General features: G+C 39.2%; 1 protein-coding gene across 1 annotated transcript in view; it reads right to left on the minus strand.

Annotated features, from left to right (window-relative positions):
* Positions 1-25,731, minus strand: part of Fbxl17 (F-box and leucine rich repeat protein 17) — a 449,538-nt gene that overhangs the window by 417,740 nt on the left and 6,067 nt on the right. The window contains exons 2-3 of the mRNA XM_059277888.1: positions 19,110-19,232; positions 16,069-16,326 (exon numbers count right to left, since the gene is read on the minus strand). Coding sequence (XP_059133871.1) covers positions 16,069-16,326; positions 19,110-19,232 — 381 coding nt within the window. The remainder of the gene's footprint in view (positions 1-16,068; positions 16,327-19,109; positions 19,233-25,731) is intronic.

The following is a 25,731-nucleotide window of genomic DNA, read 5'->3' on the forward strand; positions in this document are numbered from 1 at the left end:
CATGCTTTTATTTCTCTTAAGCTTAATAGAGTGTGTAGATGGTGGAAAACCTAAATATACAAATTACAGTATAGTCATAAAAATCAGTATTATATGGCCATTAAAAACTGGAGTATCAGAAAAGTAAAAATATGAATATACACACTTTTACAGTGTAATATGTATGTTTAAATTAACATGCACACATACAAAAACAGACTGAAATACATACCAACATGTAGACAATTAGTTTTGATTAATGACTGCATAGAGGTTTATCCCTTTGACTATCTATGCTTTTTATTACTTACTCTTTAAATTAGCACAGTGTACTGTTGCATTATGATATTTTCAAGAAAATTTGTTTTGGTTGATTCTCCTACCCCCACACCCCCCACACTCCTTCATCTTCCATCTCCTTTATGCCTTCATATCACATGGACCCCATTGTCCTCTCCTCCCTCAGAAAAACTGTCCTCTCTTGATCTAATTTCTCAATCTTTGCCCATACTCCTCTCCCCTATCTGTCTGTCTCTCTCTTTCGTGTGTATGTGCATGCGTGCGTGCATGCGTGCGTGCGTGCGTGCGTGTGTTAAAAGCTGAAATTTATATGAGACAGAACATGCAGTCTTTGTCTTTCTATATTTGGGTCAATTTGCTTAAAAGAATCTCCAGATCCATGTATTACACCTGCAAATTGCACAATTTCATTTTTCTTTACAGCTATGCAAATTTCCACTGTGTATTCATATTTTTATTATCCAATCATCTACTAATGGGCATCTAAGTTGGTTTCGTGTCCTTGTTATGACGACTAAAGCAGCAGGAAATATAAATGCACAAGTATCTCTGCGCTAGGATGGAGTCCCAAGAGTGCATGCTCAGAAGTGGTATGGCCAGGTCGTATGGTAGACCTGGTTTTATTTCTCTGGAAAGCCTCCATACTGACTTCCATAAAGGCCACACTAGTATAGGCCCATCAGTCGTGAACAAGGCTCCTCTTTCCACACATCTTCACCATGATTTATTATCATCACTTTTGATGACAGCTCTTCTCACTGGGATGAGACAGAATCTCCAAGTTATTTTCGTTTGCATTTCCCTGATGGCTAGGGACACTGAACATTTCTGTAAATATTTATTGGCTGTTTGTGTTTCTTCTGAGAACTGTTTCATTAATTCATTTCCTTTCATCTTAGAAGGACTATTTAATTTTTGCAGTTCTTCATAAATTCTAGATATTGGCTCTTATGTGAAGTACAGCTGGCAAAGACTTTATCCTATTTTGTAAGATCCTGTACATTCAGCTGACACTTTTAATTGTGTGTAGTCTCATTTGTTAATTTTGGGGGTTATTTCCTGTTCAGAAGGTTCCTATCTACCTTTAAGTGTATTCCCCATTTCCTTCTAGAAGTTTCAGGTTTTTCATTAAGGCTCTTGATCCACTTTGAATTGATTTTTTTTTTTAACAGTGCAAAGAGGTGGATCTTAACTTTATTTGTTTGTTGAACATTACACGTTCAGAGCTGGGCCGGTTTATTTCAGGATCCTCTGTTCTGTCCCATTGGTTTACATATCTTATTTTTCTGAAAGTATTTCCAGGTCTTGACACTATAGGTGGGTAGTAGAATTTTGAGGTCAGGTATTAGAACACCTCCAGCTGTGTTCTTTCTCCTTAGGAAGTCATTGGCTATTACTAGTTTTATATGGTTGATTTGAACCTTTGGATTATGTTTCCCAGTTCCATAAAGAATTTCAATGGAATTTTAATGGTGATTGTATTAAATCTGTATATTAATTTCAATAATACAACCATCTTCATAACAATAATATTTCAAATCCAGAAGCATGGAAGATTTTGCCATTTTCTAGTATCTTCTTTAGTTTCTTTTTTCAGTGTCTTCAAGTTTTCATTTTAGAAGTCTTTCGCTCCTTTGGTTAGGTTTATTCCTGAATACTTTTAAAGAATATTTCCTCAATTTCTTTCTTCAAGAGTTTGTTATTAGTATATAAGAAAGTCACTAACTTTTGGATGTAGATTTTGTATCCTGCAACTTTACTGAAAAGGTTTACTAGATCTAGGAGTTTTCTGGTGGAGTCTAAAGGGTCCTTTAAGTATAGAATCATACTGTCTATGAATAAAGATAACCTGACTTCTTTCTCTATTTTTGTCCATCTGTGTTATGTCTTACTGCTCTGGTTAAAGCATCAACATTCTCCAGGAGAGTGGCGAGAGTGAAATTCTTCTCATTACGGATCTTAGAGAAAAAGTTTTTTCCCGTTTCGTATAATGTTGGCTATTTGTTGGATACAGCCTTTGTTGTTTATGGCATGTTCCTACTATTCCTAATTTCTCCAGGACTTTCATCAATTAGGCAAGCTAAACTGTCCAATGCTCTTCTGAGGATGTGGAGATAGGTGCTTTCAGTCCTTGTCCTTACTTGTACTTAAGTATTTCTGAATGAATGAAAATACTGATCAAGTTGTACAAGCAAAGCTCTCTCGAATACTTCTTTTTTTCAGTGTGGAAGGTTTAACCCAGGAGCTGTGTATACTACACAAACACTGTACCACTCAACCTCATCCCTGCCAAAAGAGCCTGCTTGAAAATGGACAAATGCAAAAAGCTATGATTGCTGCTTTATAATTCTGTCATAGTTAACTCCGGATTTCAAAACTACTCAATGCATAGTTACCAGAAGAGTAGAAAACAAGAACATGAATTCATTTTCATAAGATCGTTTACCTAAGCTTTAATCTTTCCTTCACATTATAAGCAAAACACCATGGTAACCAGAACACCACTACAATACAGTAGCTAAATTGGTGGTTTTGTACATAATATAATTTGAACATAATTTGAGACATTGCTGTTATTGCAAATACCTAGAAATATAACTTTCATTATTATTCATCATACTCATTAGTATCAGCTGTCAAATCCCATTTAATTCATCAAAAAAGGCAGGTATATTTCTAGAACTTACACTAAGAAAACTGAACCCAAACCAATATTCAGAAGTCTGAACTGGCTCACATGTGTCTAACAGAGGATAAAAACAGGACTATTCAAAGTCTGCTAAGTACCACTTTAACCCTCAACCACCTCTCCATCACTTTCTACATGGACCTTGCTCCTAGTCCACAATGGCACAAGACTGCTGTTCTCAGGCTAGAGTCAAGTCCAGGGCTGGGGTATTTGGGAGTAGAACACAGCATTTGAATTCTGGCACTAAGAACAGAGACATATTGCTGATAAATCTGAGATTACATAAAAGTTCATACTTGTAGAACTGGAGGAACTTTTAAAAACCTATTAAATGTTCCGAACTGAAAGGGTTCATCCACATGTCTAGCACAGATGATCAAAACAGACTTATCACCATGCAAATCATCATACAATTTCACAATTCTAGCTATGAAGAAGATTATCCAGGCTTCCAACAAAATTTAGATTCACACAAAGGAATGAATTAAGAATGCCTCAAACTTCTTAAAAGTGCTATAATAAAGCACCAGAGCAGTGTCATCAAATCCTGAATAACTGTATTTCTAGAGTAGAACTCTGTACTCAAGACTTCAATTAAACTGAAAGAGTTACAGGTTTGGTTTTTTGGGAGTGTTTTGCTTGTTTGTTTCCAGACACTTAAGTTCCCAAAAAAAAAAAAACTATCTCACATGTATTTTTAATAAGGATGGTATTAAAAAAAAAAAGTACTCTACAAAACGTAAGAATATATCAAAGAAAGAAGACATAACAACTAGGTAATAGGATAATTGAATCCAACATCAAGATGAAAAGAACTAATGGACTATGCGGAAGACATATTACAATGGCATTACTGCAACAGCCCTTATATACAAGATGTCCAAGGTAGACTCTTCAGAGTATCCTAGCTATGTTTAAGAAGGCAATTCCATTCAGTAGCAACACATCAATGCACTAATGCAACAGGGAAATCTTGGAGCTCCACTAATGATAATATAAAAACAAAAGAAGGTAGAAAGACACAAACTCCAATCAAAGCAAAAACTACAGAAATTCTGTCACAAGATGAAAGGATAAGAGCCAGAGGAAGATATATAAGAGGGCTGAATTCTGGGGAAAGGAAGCAGCTGGCTGGCTGGAACAGATAACTATAAGAAGAAGATACACTAGGTAGAGCAAAGGCTTCCTCCTTCTGGAGAAAGTCCAAGTAGCTGCACTCCTCATGGGTACACTGATCCCTCTATAACTAATAAAGGAGACATGTTCATTGCATCTCCACACTCCTTTCCCTTAGGAACAGACTGTTCCCAAGAAGCAAGCACTCTTGACTCCTCTGACTGGGACTCCTTTGCTGGTCTGTTTTATCCAGCTCTAAGTCAGATGGCCAAATGCCAGAGTCATGTTAACAAGCCCATTTAGCTCTGGAAGAAGCAATATCCTCTACTTAAAAGTTTCTGAGTAATAAATCTGATATATTTGATTCCAACATTGTTGGTTTTAGTCTCAATCCATTTGGATTCTGGGCAACAAAGGACAGACTCCCTGTGAGCTCAGCAATTAGTGCATCAGGAAGAACACTGACAGCAAAATGGTTTACATATATGCCATGACTGGGGCTTATATGGTGGAGTCTTACACATCACTGTGTGACGACAAGCTGGTGAAACGTCAGGCTCAGACGAGATAGTTCAGTTGCTTGCATGGCACACTAACATTTACAAGTGATTTTGATGGTTTTATCTACAAGGAAATGACATCATGGCAAGGAAAGGACCAAGCAGACAATTGCCACAGATAGTCTCATTATTTCAGTTCAAGCCAGTTGTTAGAGAAGTCTCAGGAAGCAAGCCAGTATGACTCACTACCAAAGGAAAAAACACCAGTTACTGCCATGTCATTTACAGTCCTGTTTTAGACAACTTCCCCCACAAAGTAGATAAATCCTGACTGAACTAATTACCATTATTGTATCCATAAATGTCCCAGGTTCTAGACTCTCCAGGCAGTGTCAAATCAGTAAACCTTGTTGATGTCCTTCCAGTCTCTCAATGTTGTAAAAGTCTGTCCATGTCCCACAGTAAAACATTCAAAGAGCACCAACCACACCCTGTACCTTTCTCTGTAAGCTTTCCCAAGTCTCACATCACAGAAATGGCACACAAGTCTTCTAAACATGGGATTCTCTATCAATGAAGACCACACTAAAGACACTGGAGCCCCGACTGCCAGTGGACAGATCTCCATCAGATCCCTGCCAACCAGTTGAGACCCACACAAAGGTGGGACCTTGAAAATAAGATATATCTCTGTCTTAGTCACCGTGCTTGCTATAAAGAAACACCATGACCAAGGCACCTTGGGGAGGAAAGGGTTTATTTGGCTTACACTTCCACATCACTGGTCATCACCAAAGGAAGTCAGGACAAAACCTCAAACAGGGCAGGAACTTGGAGGCAAGAGCTGATACAGAGGCCATAGAGGAGTGCTGCTTACTGGCTTGATCCTCATGGCTTACTCAGCTTGTTTTCTATAGAACCCAGGACCACCAGCCCAGGAGTGTACCCATCTACAGTGGGACAGACCCTCCCCACACTGGTCAGTAAATAAGAACATGTCTCACAGGATTATAAGCTTATGGCCCTATCATCTGGAGCATATTCTCAAATGAGGTCCCCTCCTCTCCGATGACTATAGCATGTGTCAAGTTGACATAAAGCCAGCCAGCATAGCTCCTACATGAAGGTTTATCGAGACCATCCGGTAGAAAGATCTAGGAAACACTGTCAACTTTCCATAGACCCACCATAATGAGCAGAAGACTGAGCACGTGAGAGATAAAGTTGATCACTCAGGAATCACTATATCTATTAATGAAACAATCTCTGCTTTCTCATCTCCTGAATCCTACCAGCGTAAAAAGCCAAGCAAACTGAGAAGTCAGCACTTTTTTCCTCCATCTGAGAAACAAGGACGCAGGGCAAACTGCTACAGACGGTCACATTTTACCAGAACCCAGACCTCCTGGCAGAAGCAGCAGGAAATAGGAAGGCCTGAGCTGAAATAAACAAACTGCTCAAGGCTCTGGACAGACACTCTGAGAATGGGACCCACAGGAAGTGTGGCTCTAAGACCCTCGCACTGGATAAGTCACTGACAGAAGTTCCAGTCTTCACAGCTGGGTCAGAGAAATCACGTCATGATTCTGACCGTGGGAGAGAGCATTCTGAATACACCAGAAAAGTCTGGGTTGTTTCGTTCCACTGTATTCTGCGAGGACAAGGTCCCACCTTGTAACCCTGGCCTAGAGATCTCACAGAAAACCAAGTCCTGGGGTTAGAGCTGTGTGTCACATGCCCATCTACATTCTGTCCTTAACAGGGCTGGTGCTCGGGAGAAACCTTTTACCAGAGCCTCACATGCTGGAGTTTTGTCAGAGCCTAAGCCCTGCCCCTGGGAAGTCCTTTGCCTTGGGACATACCCAACTTCGGTCTCCTGTGCTCCTCCTATCCCACCTAAGGCAGAAGCAAAAACAGAAGCGCCAGGGGATTTTAACACTGCAGGTGCACACTCACCGAAAGTTAACAGCCCTCATCACAGGACTACAGAAGACTCCGCCTACCATACACAATCCTTCCCACACTCCAGACAGAAGTACCGTTTGTCAAACTATAATATCCACAGAGTATTAAAGGGTACAGGTAAATATACAGACAGGTAAAGGAGAATTAAAAATCATTAGAACTAGAGTCTGACAGAGCTAGAATATGGAATTATTAGACCAGGACTGTTTTTAATTATGTCTAATATACTGAGGATTTTAATGGAAAATATAGGCAACATGAAAGAACAGATGAATGAGAGGTAGAAATTCTAAAAAGTAATCAAAGTTAGAAATAAAAATGTTCATTAGCAGACTGGACAGAGCTCAGTGGAATATTGCGGGGGCAGAGGGGAGAGGGGTTGATTGTATGAAAATAGTAACTTCCAAAACTGAAAGCAAACAGAAAAGACTGAAGAGGTGCAATGGAATGGCCAAGAGCCCACTGGCCACTACAGAAGCATAGCGTAATAGAAAAGGGACTATAGAATACCAGAAGGAAGGAACGGTAGCATTTAAAGCAGATGGGCCTAAGCTTCCCCAGATTAGACACCACAAGCCAACCTATGAAGCTTAAATAATACAAGGAATTATCAAACTATAGAAAATATTTCAAAGGTGAAATAAAGCTGGGCAGTGGTGGCACACGCCTTTAATCCCAGCACTCGGGAGGCAGAGCCAGGTGGATCTCTGTGAGTTCAAGGCCAGTCTGGGCTACAGAGTGAGATCCAGGAAAGGCGCAAAGCTACACAAAGAAACTCTGTCTCAAAAAAAAAAGAAAGAAATAAAAAACCCTGTAGGAAGGCAAATGATAAAGACATCCTCCCTCCGCAAAACCTCTCATAAAGTATGCAAGAGAACAGAGTGAAATGTTTAAAGTTGGACGACAAAAAAGCACCAATTAAAAGGCATAGACAAGGCTGGAGAGAGAGCTCAGAAGTTAAGAGCATTGGCTACTCTTCCAGAGGTCCTGAGTTCAATTCCCAGCAACCACGTGGTGGCTCACAACCATCTATAATGAAGTCTGGTGCCTTCTTCTGACATGCAGAATACATCTGTATGCATAATAAATCTTTAAAAAAAATTCTATGCAAAAAAACTATAACAATTTTATTCATGCTGTGGATATCGCTATATATAAATAAACTCTGATTGGCCAATAGCCAGACAGGAAGTATAGGCGGGACTAACAGAGAAAAGAATTGAGGGAACAGGAAGGGAAGAGGGAGACTGCCTGGAGCCGCTGCCAGGACAAGGAAGATGTAAGGTACCAGTAAGCCATGAGCCATGAGGCAAAGTAAAGATTAATAGAAATGGGCTAAATATAAGAGTAAGAGCTAGACAATGATAGGCCTGAGCTAATGGCCAAGCAGTTTAAATAATGTAAGAGTTTGTGTGTTTATTTTATAAGTGGGCTCTGGGACTGGCGGGACTTGGTGGTGGGAGCTGGAGAAAAATTCTCCAGCTACATATTCATAATTGCCTAAGTTGGGTATAAACCAAGATATCCTACTGTAGTTGAATGGAGGAGAAATAAACTGAATGTCAAGATTATTAACTGCTAAAGAGAAATGAGCTATAAAAAGACATAAACTTTAAACATGTATGACTAAGTGGAAAAAAGTCAATTTTGAAAAAGCTACACAATGTATAACTTCAGATGGAATAAAGACAGTCTAGAACAGTTAAAATTAGGAAGAAAATAGAAAGAAAAGTGGAGGCCAAGGGCAGGAGTATAATGTAGAATGAAGAGGATTCTTAGAGCAATAAGGCTTTTTAGAACAGTGAAAATGTTATTATAATCTTAAAATGTACATCATGTATCTAAGCTCAGAATATGTAAGAACAGTAAACGCTAACACCAACTCTGGATGCAGAACAATGATTGTTAGTGACGCCTTAGCACTTCTAATAAATAAACCAGTGAGGGACAATGAAGGACATCACACATGCACGGAAGCAGGATTCTCTGCATATTCCTCACAGTTTTGCTTTGAATATAAAACTGCTCCTTTTAAAAGTCTTTTTTAACTTATATAGGGACCAAACAGATGGCTCGGGAAGGGTATTTGGAACCAGACCCAACCACCAGAGTCTGACCCCTGGGACCCACATAGTGGGTGGGAGCTGAAGGAAGCCACAAGTTGTTCTCTGACATACACATGCATGCTGCTATGCACACACATAAATAAGCCAACAAATAAATGTATTAAGATGTGCAGAGTACATTCACAAAACTTGGAAGCATATTAGATTTTCCATTAATTTTAAAAGGACTTGAGTGGACAAAAGGGCTTTATTAGGCAAATGCTGTACATTGAGAATTTTAAGTTGAGATAAAAAGAAACTACTTCAAAGTAATGATTCAGAAATATAAGAAGAAAAACAACACAATTAAAACTTAAAGAAAAAAACCTGAAATAGCTATAATAACTTCAGACAGTACAAACTTCAGTTTAAGAAGTTAACCAGGAATAACATGGGAAATAAATAATGACAAAGGGGACAAAATACATCAAGATGCCATAATAATCAACGACAGAGTATGCAACCAGTCATGAAATGTGAGAATGTGTGAAGCCAAAGCTAGCTACAGGAAAAACAAATGAATCCAATATGGTGGTTATGGATATTAATATCCTTCTGTCCCAAATTAGCAGATCTACCAGACAAGACAAACCCAAAACAAATAAAAACAGTAAGGGTATGGCTGAACTGAATTCAACTACACCATCAATTGACTGCATAAGATGGATTACTATAGCCCATCTCATTCATTAAGACAAGAATACAGATTCTTGGAAAGTTCACAAGGATTATTCAGCAAGAAAGACTAAATTCTGGATCATGAAAGCCAGCTTAACAAAGCTAAAAAAAATAGCAATTACACACTGTTGTGAGACCACAATTAAACTAAAAATTAGTAACAGAAATATCCCTTAACTTTCCAAATATTTACAAATTAAGCAATGTTTCTTTAAATAACTCATGGGGGAGGGGAGAAAGGAGGGAGGGAGAGAGGAAAAGAGGGAGGAAAAGAGGGGGGGAGGGAAAGGGGGAGGGAGGGAGGGGGAAGGGAGGGAGGGAGGAAAAAAGGCACACCTCAAGAATCACTTGAAATATTCTCAACTAAATGAAAGTCCAACACATCAAATTTTACAGAACAGATCCAAAGCATTTGTTAAAAAGGAGATACATGGTTTGGATGCTACTGTAAAGAGTGTCCGGGTTCTAGTTCAAGATTTTTAATCCTGGTACTCCACTAAAAATCTGGTTAATTTTTTTTAATGTTTTCTACACACAAAAGGATGTCACCTGCAAACAGAGGCAGCGTTTCTTTTCATGTTAATGCATTTTTCCATGTTGAATCATGCTTGGATTCCTGGGATCAATCACACTTGCTTATAACAGGATCTTTTTTATAAGTCCACTGAATTCTGCTAAAACCTTGCTAAGGACTGTTATCAACTCATTAGAGAGCTCTTCGGTTGTTTTTGTGACCACTGACTGGTTAAATGGCTGGTTAGTTACATGTACGAATAAGCTCCCTCGAACTTTCTGGAACACGCAAAAAAGGTTAGTGTTAATTCTCCTTTAAATGTTAAAGCGGATTCTCCAACAATTCCATCTCATGACTTAATTTAAGTCTGCAGACTTTCTAATTCTTGAATCAGTTTGTAGTTTTATTCCTAGGCATTTTTCCATTTTGGCTAATTTGACTCTTTTTTTTCCATGTATTGTGTTTCATGTAATTCAGTAGCAATGTCCACTCTTACTTAGGATTTAGTAATCTGAGTCTCTTCCTTACCCCCTCCCCCACCCTTACTCAACCAATTTCAAGTCTGTCAAGTTGATGGCTTATAGAAAAGAATTTGTTTGGGTTTTGCTTTTCTATAGTCTCCTGTTCCTGGTTTTATGACTGATTATTACTATTTTCTTCCCTCTGCTTGCCTTGGGCTAAGCTTGCTCTTCACTCACAAATGCCTTCGGATATACACAGAGGTTAATGATCTGAGGTCTACGCTGTTTGCTGTAAGCTCTGAAACTGTAAATCACCCTCTTGGTAGAGCACATGTTGACTCTCAGACATTCTTCTGTGCAGTACTTCACTTTCACTCATTCCACAGTCCTTTCTAAATTCCTTTGTGATTTCTCCTATGAGCCACAGGGTATGAGTATAATGTTCAATTTCCAAATATTTGACCATTTTACAACTTTCCTGTTAGGTTTCCAGTTCATTCCATCATGGTCCCAGAAACTACTTTGTATAATTCAGTATTTTTAAGTTTGTTAAAAGACAGTCTATTTATGAGAAAATTCCATGTGTACATAAAGATATGTATTCTTCCATTTTCTTATTATTTATATACAATTTTGTTTTCCTTTAGTTCTTTGTAATTTTCTTCAGCTTTTTGTGTATACTTTAAAAAACAAAACTGATTTTAAACGTTAATCTCAGGAGTCCATTGCTTAGGTTTCCTCAAGGATGGAGTCTGTCCATTTTTTAAGATCTTTCAGTGTACCATATTTTTTATTCTTGCACGTCTTGTGACTTTAGTCCAAAATTGGGTATTAGAAGGGCTAGAAAGATGGCACAGCGGTTAAGATCAGTTGCTACTGCTGTAGAGAACTTGGGTTCAGATATGAGCATCCACGGCAAACAGCTCCCAGGCACCAGTAAATCCAGTTCTGGGGTCCGACGCCCTCTTCTGGTCTCCACAGTGATGCATGTATACCCACTCAGGCACACACATACACACGTGAAATAACAATAAGCAAATATTAGGTAGAATAACACAATATGGTGACTTGGGAAGGTAGACTCTCCTTCAGTCCCTGGGACCAACTGCTTTGGCAACCAGGATTTCAAAAGAGGTTTCCAGAAATAACACGTTTAAAAGGAAAACCACCACCCCTCTCTCTCTCTCTCTCTCTCTCTCTCTCTCTCTCTCTCTCTCTCTCTCTCTCTCTCTCTCTCTCACACACACACACACACACACACACACACACACACACACACAGAGTAACTTGCAAGTAAGATAGATCTGCACTATCCCCTCTGGACCAGGGACCTGTGCCCCACACACTGGGAATACATTGCTATCTTTATGACTGTTGATAGCCAAGGAAGAGACTGGGACACAAATTGATTTCGGGGGTTCTTGGTTTGTTTTTTGTTGTTGTTTTTTTTTTTGTTTTGTTTTTTTAAAGCCACAATGCCATATTCCTTCTACTCTTAGTTGGCCTTTTTGTGTTTTTGTTTTTGAGGTGTTGGTTTTGTTTCTGATATAGTTCTGGCTGACTTGGAGTTCACTCTGTAGATTAGGCTAGCATGTATTGTTTCCTGACCATGTATGTCCCCATACTGCTGTTTCCAGTGGGGACCTGGATGATCTGCCATCTCTGGCAGCTTTCAGACATTTCCACAGAGCTTTAGAGCTGCCTGCTCAAAGATTTTGCTCATGGATTGGTTTTGTTTTTTATTGTTTCTGTTGGTTTGTTTGTCTGTTTGGGCAGCGCTGGAGACTGAAACCAGGGCCTTGCATAGCCTAAGCATACCACTGAGCTGTGTCTCTAGCCTAAATATTTATTTTTTGAAAACTAAAAAATTCATAGCATAACTAGATTGAAACTTACTGATGATTTAATTTGTAAGTACTACTTTAGTATGGAGAAAATCTACACTGGCTTATTTTCAGAAATATCTGAGTTCTATGACTCAAACTAGGTTGTGACTGTCACATAAGATAGTAACAATGGATACAATTTCTTAAACTTATTTAATGAGTTGACTATTAACAACCACTTCCTTAAAAACAAATTCTACTTTAATCCCAGCACTCGGGAGGCAGAGGCAGGTGGATCTGTGTGAGTTCGAGGCCAGCCTGGGCTACAGAGCAAGATCCAGGACAGGCACCAAAACTACACAGAGAAACCTGGTCTTGAAAAAAAAAAAAAAAAAATTCTATATGATAAAATATTAAGAAAACTAAAATAGCCTATTACTCTTAATTAAATTGCTCTTTCCCCCCAGATTCATGAGTACAGTCTTACAAGTATGACAGAGATAGAATATATTGGTAAAATTTTTTCACTGATAAGATTATATGGCATGATTTCTATGGAGATACAAATAAAATATCAACATTCTTTTGATAATATTTTATAAAGAAGATAATGTTTAGTCAAAACAGCCCAACTTGTGGTTGGCAAGATAACTCAGCAGGTAAAGGCGCTTGCCGCCAGCCTGGTGGCCTGAGGTCAATCTCTGGGACCCATGTGAGAGAAGGATACAGCTGACTCTTGCAAGGTATCCTCTTTCCTCCACTTGTGCACCATGACATGTGCGCACACACACACACACACACACACACACACACGCACACGCACACGCACACGCACACGCACACAAAATGAAGGAAGAAAACTTTTTTCTAAACAGCCAAACTTTTAAGTACATCACTATAGTCTGAGAAACATTATCAAGCAGTATTCAATACTTTAAACATCATAGTCTTGATCTATTAGAGCTTTAAATGAAAATGCTTTAAGTAATTGCTTGTAAAAAAAAAAATAATAACTCAAAAAGCATATACATTCCATGTTTGCTAAAACCAGTCAAAATTGTAGCACTTAGGAAGGAAAGACAGTTCAAAGACATTATCAATAAAAAGCATGTATACATTTCTGAACCACTTGTCAGTTTATTGTCAGAAATGGGGGGGGGATGAATCAACAGAATCAATTAACTGCTAAATTACTGAGTTCAAAGAAAAATAATAATCACAGAAAACTGTTAATCATAAATAGCTCATTATAAAAGTATTGCTTTACTAAAACCATAATACACTTCACAGCACAATTATCAAATTATCAGTAGGTTATAAAATTAATTCACTAGGTGGGTCAAGGGCAACATTTATTTAACACAGTAATATAGAATAAAACAGGAAACAAATGTACACTGCACACCAAATCTTAATTGTTTATGTATACATAAAATCCATTCTCTTTCTATATACCAGTAACACCACTCAGTCAGAGCAATCAAATAAACAGCCCAATATGGTGATATTTTATTTGTACTAAAATGTGATTTTATTTGTATGTTAATAAATAAAGTTGCCTGGGGGCCAGAGCTAATAGCAAGCCATAGCAGAGCTGGGCGTTCGTGGCCCACACCTTTAATCCCAGCACTTGGTAGGCAGAGCTAGGTAGATCTCTATGTGTTCAAGGATACAGCCAGCATTGGAGACACACGCTCCAATGTGTGTCTGGAGGTCTGTACAGACAGGCAGTGACGAGGCAGTCACGTGGTTGGGTTTACAACCAATGAGAAGGCAGAACAGAAAGTCTATATAAAGACAAACAGACAGAAAGTAGCTCTCTTTTGGAGAGGTCTCTTGGCTTAAGAGGCTAGCTGCAGCAGGCGGGTAAGGCTCTTAGCTCTGATCTCTTGGCTTTCTTCTTTGCATTGGTTCTGTGTTTCTTATTTAACAAGACGGTTGGTTACACCTACAGCCCAACTTTTGCTACACCTTGCTACAGCACAGTTAAGATTGGGAAAACAGGGGCTGGAAAGATAGCTCAGTGGTTAAGAGCACTGGATGCTCTTCCAGAAGACCTAGGTTGAATTCCCAGCACCCACAGGGCAGCTCACAACTGTCTGTAACTGAAGTTGCAGGGGATTCGACACCCTTACACAGATATACATGCAGGCAAAACACCAATGCACATAAAATTTAGGGGCTGGAGAGGTGGCTCAGCAGTTAAAAGCACTGGCTGTTCTTCCAGAGGTCCTGAGTTCAATTCCCAGCAACCATATGATGGCTCACAGCCATCTGAAATGATATCTGGTACCCTCTTCTTCTGGCCTGCAGGCATACATGCAGACAGAACACTGTATACATAATAAATAAATAAATCTTTTTTTTAATGGGAAAATGTTATTCTATATTACAATGAGAATACTATGTGATTACTGAAGAACAAATATGGAGGAAATATTCAGACAGCTTTCCTATTTCAATCAGAATACTGCATTGTATGACGCTTCTTCATAATTCAAAAACCATAAAAATCTAAAACAAATATTAAAATAAGTTAACAAACTCATAAAATGACTCACATAATGGAGTAGAATTATTACATAATCAGTTTCAGAGTTGTAAAGTTTGTAATATTTGATTGTCACAACATATTCTGTCCCTTAAAAAACTTGCTAATTTCCCTCGGCTTCAACCACAACTATGATTTTATTCTTTTTCACAAGAATTACTCAGAGCATCCCCAGTGGACTGCAAATGTGATGCCTATTGTGTTACATGACACTTGAATATGTAAAGATAATCCAGCTGTTAATACATTGACTTTTAAAAAATGTTTCTCTGTGAAATATGAAACGCTGAAAAAAAATCCTGTAAGAAATAAATCATGCTACATCCAAAAAAAATGTATATTTCTCCAGAAAAGATTAATATAATTGATTTTAAGAATGCTATGAAATGCTTCACCTGTCCAGAGTAGAAATGAATCAGAAAATATTAAAATAAGGAAAGGTGTTGCTTCACAGCATGCCTGGGCAGTGACAGAGACTCTCCTGTAAGCTGGCGACGTCCTTGATAAACAGTGAGTGGTCACACTCAGTAGACTGTATTCAAGACAGTCTTCCAAAGTTCTCCTCACATTCAACTTCCAAAACATTCACATATAATACTTCAACTTAAGGAGCTTCCTTCGTGAATGAGTAAGCCATTCTGTCACGAAATGTTAACTGCTATTCCAAAAGGAAGAGTGTAAGAAGGATGTGTAATACTGAGCTGATTTAATTCCAATTATTAAGCCAAATATATGTAGTTACCATTTTTGTCTTATTTTATACTCTTTAATTTGAACTTCCATTTATGGTACACTGGTATTTTAAACCATGTTTAAAATATGCCATCTAATAACATAAAATGGAAATTAAAAGTTAACTTTTAAAAACTTATTCAGGGCCAGGCGGTGGTGGCGCACGCCTTTAATCCTAGCACTCGGGAGGCAGAGCCAGGCAGATCTCTGTGAGTTCGAGGCCAGCCTGGGCTACCAAGTGAGTCCCAGGAAAGGCGCAAAGCTACACAGAGAAACCCTGTCTCGAAAAACCAAAAAAAAAAAAAAAAAAAAACCTTATTCAGACCCAAACTGAATACTGTAACTTAAAGCAAAATCTGGTATAGACCAACTTAAAAATAAATGTTAACAAAAAATTAATATTTTTTTAAATTTAAAAATTAAATTTTAAAAAGGTGCTAATAAAATGGCTGGTCACAGCACTGGGTGTAGAACACAACAAAATTAACACATCTGACTGGCTCCTCCTTCTTAGCAAACAGTCACCACTACACAGAAAAGATGACTCACTCTACCTCTAGTCACCATTTGTCACACAACAACCTTTCAAACTGTTGCTGCCAGAGCTGTTTAACTGGTGTGTGAGCGCGCTCAGCAGAGGCCATGCATTTACCTGCTTGAGTCCTTCATCCGTGAGTTTGTCCTGGTTGCCTACATGGACTTTCTGCAGGAAAGGACAGTGAGAGGCGACCGCAATGATAGAGGTATCAGAAAGCTGTTTACACCTGTAGGCCGTATACCTAAGAAGTCCAGGACACTTAAACGCTAAAACACACACGCCAGTATCAGACATACTGCGACAATCAGAAATGTTGATTTCAATTATATTCTGACTTCTGGATGCAATTTTTTCCAATAATTCATCAGTAACCTAGGAGAGAAAAAGATACAATAAAATTAAACTTTGCTGAAAGTGGAAAACTACTTTGTATAATTTATACCAATCAGTAATAATTATATTATAGCATGAAAAACACAATTAAAAGAAAAGCTTTCTTTTAAAGTTTATCAAGAACTGTGGTATAATAATATATCTATATACTTTTTCTTTGTTCCCAGTTTCTGGTACAATGTCCTAAAACCCTTGGAACTTTTTGAGTGTCGGGGTCACTTGCTCTTCCTGAACACAGTAAAGAGGTGACTGAGAGTGGAGCTCCGGAAGAGTGGTGACCATAAAGACTAACAGGTAGCGCTAGAGACAGAGTTCAGTGGAGAATGCTCACCTGGCATGAAAGAAGCCCTGGGTTCAAACTCCAGTGAGAAAAACAAACACTAAATAGGTGACCAGAGAGTAGATCTGTCATCCCTCTAACCCCAAGGAGGGGAAGAAAAGGTTTGCCGGAGATTAGGTCGTAAGAACTGTCAGCACAAAGTTAATAATCAACACTGAAGTGCTAAAGACCAAATATCCCTATGGTGACTTGTAACCTTTCCGATTGTATCCTTAATTATAAATTAGAAAATGTAAGCAGACTCTTTTCCTGAGCTCACTGGACAGCTGCAGCTACTTACCAAGGCCGGGGTGACAGCTGGGGCACCTCAGCTTGTAGCTGTTTACTGTAGAAAGACTGACTCCTAGGGTCTGCAAGCGGCATATGAGGGGAGGCAGGGTTACAGGACCTTAACCTAAGAGGTCTACACTAGCTCCTGGGCACAAGAGCTCTATAGACACTGGCTGTGAGTGTGCAATGATCTCCATGGATTTGGTTCTAGAAGTAGTATCAGAATACAAGGAGAATATGCATGTTACTTTTCATCAAAACCCTAAAAATCAATCATTTGGGGGGCTCAATTTAATTAAACCTTCAAGCTCACCAAAATCTACAAACAAATCTACACTGAGATTTAAAAGGTTTTACAACTAAGCAATTATTACATATAAATCAGTATGATACACATACTGGTTTCTGGTTTAGTTTGGTGTGTTTTAGGGGGTTTGTTTTGTTTTGTTTTGGTGTAAGAACTGACCATAGGTCCGTGCACATAGTAGGCAAGCACTCTACCACTGAGCTACATTCCCAGCCCCATGAACTGAATGTCTACACTTGATATCAGATGGTAGCACAGTATATAAACTGCAAGTTTACTGCTACCAGAATACTACCTCAGGGTAATAAATTCACAGGTGAGAAAATGCATCACTGTGTATCAAAATATCAAAGGCTATAGAGCTTTGTCAAAAAATCTTTACTCATAACATTCAATACTAAATACAAGTAAACATAATTCATCTGGCAAAAAAAACTCACATGGCCATCTGAATTTAAAGTAATAATAAAATGCCAACCACGCATGTTCCCAGCCCAATCACCACATTTAAAGAAAAATCAGAGTTAATGTTATTCAAGTTCTTTCGATTAAAAATAAGGGAAAGAGAAAATGCAGATAAAGCTTAAAATGCAGAAAGAGTAGACTAAATGCTGAGTGTGCTGGGAGGGAGAGCTCTGTGTGTGTCCGCTGAAAGCAGTTTGGAAGGGCTCAGTGTGAGCCTGGGGGGGAAGAGCAGTCAGGAGGAGGCCAAGGGCCACCTCCTACTGGCCTGAGCATTCCTGCTGTACATATAGTTCAGAACCCAAGCAAGTAACCAACTAGCTCTGTAGCCATCTTAGCCTCTTATCAATGAGGAGGCAAGACAGAAAGGCTTATTATGAAAGCTCTGGAACTTGCTTAATCTTCTTAGAAAGTGTGGTTCATAAACTACCAGTGGTGTGTCAGCACTTGCTTGGACCAACTCACAAAAGCCTACTACGCACATCCTCGTAATCTGCACTTGACAGCAGGCAGGAGCAGCCTGAAATAAAGCATGGTGGGGTTATCCATACCCTAATAATCAGCAAATGTTACAGATCTGCTTCTTTTTTAAGAAAACCTCTGTCATCAGCTACTTCCCAGTGCACCAATGGTAAATATCATGAGAGATTTAGAGCAGTTTAGGATTCCAGTAAGATCATATCTTTATTGGATGTTTTCATACATTTCTAATGCCAAATACCAACTACCATTTAAAGAATGAACCCAAGAACTCTAATAAACTGTCTGCAATCAGCACTATAAATTCCATCTGTTTTCTTGATCTAGTAAGTATACTGAGCAACTGAACAATTGGAAAATTGGAAAACTGCCAGAAGTTGTTTGTTTTTTTCAAAGAGTTATTTTAGCCCAATTTACTCCATTTCTTTATCCATAAAACACGAAATAACAGTATCTCCTACTAAAGTTGAGGAGAGAGAGATGAATTCTTATGTCTAAAGCTGTGGACCAGCACGTGGCAGACGGGTGGATGCCTGTGTGCCAACACTCTCTACCATTACACTATTCGGATGTGACCTCCCTAAATGAAAAGGTTCATGGCTTTAAAATGATGATGATAAAGGGAGATGCAAGAGATTACAACAGAGAGAAGACTCCCAGCTCCAGTCTGCATTAGAAACTATGTTTTCCACCACAGAATGTAGCTTTCACTTGACCTTATATACACACCCAATGTGTGTATGTGTGTGTGTGTGTGTGTGTGTGTGTAGCATTAAATTTTTTAGAACTTTTTTTAAAAAAGAAAGCTTACCATTGTAAATTGCAGTCATTTGAAAAGAGAATAAAGATGTTTATTCAACTGAGTAGGGCAAATAAGGCTCTTAATAGAATTCAACTCCATACCTGCTGACGACTGCTAAGATCCAGCTGCTTCCAGAACTGGAAATCCAAGCAAAGGTCACGCCAGTACTTGCAGACCAATGATGCAGAAAGGCAACGTTCATCCAGGGACAAATTGGAAAATATCTGTGAATTACAAAAGGAACCATGCATGTGCTAAATGTTTTCCAAGGAATAGCAACAGGACAAATTTATGGGCTTAAGGCCAATATGAATGAATACTGAATACAAGTGGACACCACCAAAGTCAGTCAGAGACTGTCCTGCAGAGCAAGAAGTGTAATGACACAGGGACAAGAACAGGAACTGGCACTATCTGTCAGTAAGGAGAGGAAGAGAAGAAAACAGAATGATACTAACGTCTGTATCTTTCAGTTTCCTTAGAGTAAAGCATATTAAAAGGATAAATCGGGGGCTGGAGAGATGGCTCAAAGGTTAAGAGCACTGACTGCTCTCCCAGAGGTCCTGAGTTCAATCCCCAGCACCCACATGGTGGCTCACAACCATCTGTAATGAGATCTGGTGCCCTCTTCTGGCCTGCAGTCATACACGCTGTATACATAATAAATAAATAAATTTTTTTTTAAAAAAAAGGATAAATCAACAACAAAGGGAAAAAAATGCCTAAGCTTATGAAACAGGAAAGACTAGGGAGGGTCCTCTGAAGTTTTTGCCTGACCTTGGGAGCATAGGAACTTTTGGGGACGACTTAAGAAAAAACAGAAGTAAACCATAACGAATGAACTGTACCTCATGGTACCTCCTAGACACTCCCAACGCCTGTCTAATGCTGAGAGATACAGCTAATGCTGAACATCCCACAAAATACCTGCTTGAGACTTCAAACTTCAAGGTCATGAAAAAAACAAGGAAAGACTGAGAAACTATTACAGTCCAGAAAAGTTCAAGCAGAAACAACTACAAGTGTAAATCCTGAACTGGACTCTGGACAGAAAACAGAGAAGATTAGCAAAGAAACTGATCAAATCAAAATAGAGATGCATTTGCAATTACTAGCAATACACCAATGCTGGCACCACAGTCTTGGCAAATGTACTTAAGGAATCAATCAATGAAGTCAAGGGAGACAGACTGGGTGCAGAGTGGAGGGGGACCTCTGTACTATCTTCGTACTTTTTCTATAAATCTAAAATCATTCCATATAATACACATTGTACATCTTAAATATTATAATAAAAATACAACTACTCCAAATTGCAAACTTACTTTAAAAGAACTTAACGTTATATCGGGCAAGGACTGCTGGAGCCAGGGTTAGGGTCCAGGCAGATCTTTGAAGATGTGGAGATCCATCAACAAATAAGGGTATGGAGGTACACCAAGATACTGAGCTGAACCAATTATGAGAAACACTTCTGAGACAATCGATAAAAATGGACACCCCAACAGATGTTAGACATATAAAGGAAATTAGTTTTTACTTTTTATATTATGATGATATTGATATTTTCATTGTCTTTTTTATTCTGGTACTTATGAGAAATCTAAAATATGCTTTTATATTCACTGAAACTTTTTTTAAAAGTTGAAAAGTTAAAACGAGCAAAGCATAATATTGTTGAAGGCTGAGTGAACACTATCTAAAGGGTTTGTCTCACTATTCTCTACTTTGGCTCATACGTAAAAATTTTCACAGAAGTGAATGTTGTTGAACAAACTTTTAACACACGTCCCTTATCTTTAGGCTTGAATCATTTATTATGGATATAGCCTTGGGCAAACTACCTAACCTCTTTGTACCTCATTCTTAAAATGGGAATAATAGAACATTTATCTAGTAGGCTAATTGTGAGAATTAGAAAGCACGGGCAGTTGACACACTGTTGTCTGAAACAGGGAAAGAAGTTTATAGACCGTTTCTGCCATAGCTCTGTCTCAATAACTTACCTCTGTGCAACCAAGAGTTGTAGTCTCCAAGTCTACATCTAAACCTTGAGCCTTGGGGAAATCACTACTGTAGCTGTCACAAGCATTGCGTGTTCCACAAAGGGTGTAATGGAAAGCACAAATATATGCATAAGAAGCATCTGATAAATGTGGCTCCAATACTAACAAAGTGGAGTAAGCTACGCTCTTGCCTGCGCTACTTAAAAGTAAAAACCTACTGACAAACTGAATTCCTTCTAATCTGCTTTATCATATCCCATAATGTTTTCTGTCCTGGTTTTCATTTCCCTCAAATTAAAATATTTCCAGTATTCCTGTGATGTCTTCCTTGATGAAGTCAGAGGCATGAGATTGTTAGCAAAACCTGTTGATAGCATAGTAAGAGTCATTTCCTCAAGACTAAAAGTTAATAACGGGCAGAGTGCAGAGGGAAGCAGAACTGTGAAGAACGACCAGAAACTGGGCCGAGTTTCCGGCTTGTTTTGTTGGTCTCTGCTGGCACCTTCTATTCTGCTGCATGGAAACGAAAGCAGCTCCTGTGCAGACCTGCACGAAAACACAACACTGACAAGGCCATCCTCTCTCCAGCCGGAGGACCCAGAAAATGTGCCTCTGCCAGAAAATGCTCGCTCTTCTTTCTCTCTTCTCCTTTATCCCTACTGCTCAGTCCCACACGCTGCCTCTGTGGTGGAACTGCGACATGACAGCTATGCAGAATCCTAAAACTCCAAAAGGAACCTGTTTCTAACCAAAGAACCAGAGGAGAGAACTCTGACCTAAAGAGTCCTGTGGAGCCACTGTTTAAAACAAAACTCATCATGAACACAATCTCAGCCACACAAAACTACACAGCAGCCCAGATCTACGTCTCTGGCAGAAACTCCATCTCTAATCCACAAAAGTAAGCTTCACAGGCACACATTTTCCAAGGCTGCGTGCCAATACAATTTTATAAAACCTGGCAGCAGATTTGCCTTGCCCCAGGCAATGTTCATGAAACCCACGTTATAACACACATGCACTTAAAGCTATAAATTCCTTCTAATCTACTGTAGCTGTATCCCATAATGTTTTCTGCACTGGTTTTCATTTCCTTCAATTCCCAATATTTCCAATATTCCTGTGATGTCTTCCTTGATGAATGGTTGGTTATTCAGACACACGAAACCGTTAGCAAAAATATGTCAGAAAAGTTCAATCCGAAAGTCTATTCCCTCACAGAAACTGACAAAACTGTCAGCATCAATTCTATTAAAATTTTATAAACTAGAAAGTGGTTCGTTTTAACCAAGAGAAGGAGGCAGCCAAGTTTCAGCATGAAGGCATCTCTGTCAAATGACTACTAAATGACTACCTGAGCAGAGGCCTTCAGGGGCTAAACACAACACGAAGCAGTGATCTCAAGAACTAATTTGGAAGAGTCCACAACAGGCCAGGCAGTGGTGGCACATGCCTTTCATCCCAGCACTCGGGAGGCAGAGCCAGGTGGATCTCTGTGAGTTCAGGGCCAGCCTGGTCTACAGAGCGACATCCAGGACAGGCCCCAAAACTACACAGAGAAACCCTGTCTGGAAAAAACAAACAAAAACAAACAAAAAAATTGGCAGGCACAAGCAGCAACAATGTATCCTAAAAGGGGAAAACCTAATTCTCAGAACAGCCACACTGCAATATTCACACTGCCAACTTTAAATGTAACTAACACACAGTCAAATATAAGCTATGTGAAAAAATTCGTGTGTATAAATGAGACACAGACAGGAAGACCCATCGACAAGAAAAGTCATGGGAAACTGCGCATGAAGAAGCTGAAGACACATCAACAATCAAGGTCTATATACCCCAAGAGCTAGAAAAACCATGAACAAAGAGCTTGGGATGGGCCTCGGTGGTAAAACACAACACACACCTAGTACATGTGAAGCCCAGCGTTCAAGACTCAGCACAGTAAAAAGAGAAAAAGAACGAAAGTTAATGAACCCAGAGATGCTTCATCAGCGAATATTAATGAAAGGTAGAAATCACAGAAACAGGAGGAAATCTGGGACTGAATTACACCATAACTGACAGGAACATTCATCAGGAAGACAGGTGAGAGCAAAGAGCTTCAGGCAAAGGAGCCCTGCACTGGCACTTCTTCTCGGGACTCACTAGCTCAAAACTCACTCGGGATGAAATTCAAAATCGTTACAAACAAAACTGCCTTCAAAGAGGCCAGAAAGAAAAATGTAACCATTTAGAGCCTACAGTTGGCTTTGCAGGGTCTGTGACATGTTACCTGTTGATAGCAAAGGACTTTTGAGTCAGAGTAACTAAATGACTTCAGAGATACTAGGCTGAAAACTTAATTTAAAAAACCCATCTTAAATTCTTCTATAAATAGAATAACAGAAGACTTCCTAACTCATTCTATGAGGCCAGCATTATGATACCAAAGACAAACAAAAAACAATAATTTTTTTCTGGAAAAATGTAACGACTAAAATGTATAGACTAAAGTGAATATAGGTGAAAAAAATCTTTTCAAAAAGTAAGGAACTATGGGGCTGGAGAGGTGGTTCAACAGTTAAGAGCTGGTGCTCTTCCAAGGGAGCCGGGTTTAATTCCTAACACCTCCATGGCAGTTCACAACCATCTATATATAACTCCAGTCCCAGGAACTGTGAGCGCTCCAGACATGCATGTGATACAGACATGCATGTGATACAGACATGCATGCAGACAAAACACCCATACACAGAAAATAAATAAATAAAAACTGATTTAAAAAAATTTAATCCAGCAACATAGTAAAAAGATCATACAGACCATGGGCAAGTGAGATTTATTCTAAGAAAGTAAGGATGGTCCAACATGTGAAAAAAAAAAAGATCCATATAACATGCCAGACCAATAAGATCAAAGTTTAAAAGAAAATAATTGTCCCAACTGATGCAAGAAAAGACTTAGCAACATAACACCACTTCTTGATTAAGAGAGTCTACAATCTAGAAATGAGTGCTTTTTCCACTTGAAAAATGAGCTGTACATCACCGCACCCCACCCATAAAGCGATGTGACACCTGAGCTGAAGATTGCTCCCAGAGACCAGGAACAAGACAAGGATGGACATTACCACGTCTATGAAACATTCCACGGGAGCTTCCGGCCGGACCAAAGGAAGCAAGGAAAAGAACTAAAACTATCTGTTCTGCAAGGGACTAAAACATTCAGGGGCTGGAGAGAAGGAGCAGCCCTTCTGCTCCTCTGGAGGACCAGGGTTCAGTTCCCAGCTCTGGTGGACCCAAGACCCTTTTCTGACCTCCACAGGCACCTGCACACACACGGCACACACGGAGAGACACACAAATAAAACAGAAGTTAAAAAAAAAAGCTATTGAATCCAGATGCCACGATGTTAAATACAATAAATCAAAGAAAAACTAAAAGTAAAGTTTGGGCTAACAACCACGTATTTTTAATATTAGTATTCTAAAGATAAATTAAACAATTTCTATTTACAACAGCATCAAAAAGAGTAAGATTTCATAACTTCTCCTTCATTACTCAGATTTTCTACCGGTTAAGTCAATGTGCCAATATTCTCCTCTAATTATCTGAACATTTCCTTTCGTTCTTTTATTTATTTGCATTGTTCTGTTGTATCCATTGTTGACAAGGGTCCTTTTGAGGTCTTTGCAGGGTCTATTTGGAGCCACTGAGAGTCAGTTGCTCCGACCTGCTTTCCTTCCCTCAGTCTGACTCTCATTCTTTATACTCTCTACAGATCTCAAAACTGTTCAAAACTAAGTATTTCAGGTAATACGGTAAAAGTAATAGACCCAGACGTTTTGGGCCTTTCTGTTTTCAACCTGCCTGCTCCTTAGGGAATCTCTGCTCTCTACAGTGCAGGAGTCTGGGCCACTGCTGTCCTGGTGTCCTTTACTTGGCTTCTGGGAAATCCCCGTGTCTGGAGAGGTGTTTCAGTGTCTTGGAAAGTTTGTGCACAGCTCTCTAGCCTGCCCCTCCATCTGTGTATGTGCTAGAAATGGATATTCAAGGCTCAGCCAGGGTTGTCTTTTGTTTCCCATTTGAGACAGGATCCTGATCTTGTCGGTCTCCAATCTGTAATCCTTCGGCCTCTGCCCCCTAAGTGCTAGAATTCCTGGAATAATTAGCTTAGCCAATTCCTCAGTCTACCTTGACCATTCCTTCCTGCCAGCCCCTTGTACAAGCACAGTCTTAAAAGAAGTCAGGGCGTGTGGAAAGCTTATGCCCGATGGTTCTCTCACTTCACGCTCTACTTGATCCATTTCTGGCCCTTTCCCACTCCCGCAAGTGGCACTCCATTTTCAAGCCAGCGTGATGTGAGCTTCCCTGGGTTTGCACTTTGTTTTTTCCTCAAATCCTCTGCCTTTCATTGGTAAATGGTTTCTACTTACTGTTCCAAACTAATTCAGACCTCTGGGTAGCTCACAGCAGGAGCACTATCCTAGTCTTACTGACTCTTACCAGAGTTTCCTAAAAACAAATTCCTCCCAGGATTTGTCTTGTATTTCATTTGAAAGCCAAATAGTTGGGACAACCTGGTTCTTCTTTGGAAAGGATGCACTAAACTTGTCCTATCCCTCTAGTAACCAAGTTATATGGATATTTTATGCTCATCCCCCAACTTTACAGATGAGAAAATAAAGATTCAAGGAGACTGAGTCATTTGTGTAACTTTTTAAAGGGTTGG

Source organism: Peromyscus eremicus, chromosome 13, assembly GCF_949786415.1.
Source record: "Peromyscus eremicus chromosome 13, PerEre_H2_v1, whole genome shotgun sequence".
Classification (NCBI taxonomy): domain Eukaryota; kingdom Metazoa; phylum Chordata; class Mammalia; order Rodentia; family Cricetidae; genus Peromyscus; species Peromyscus eremicus.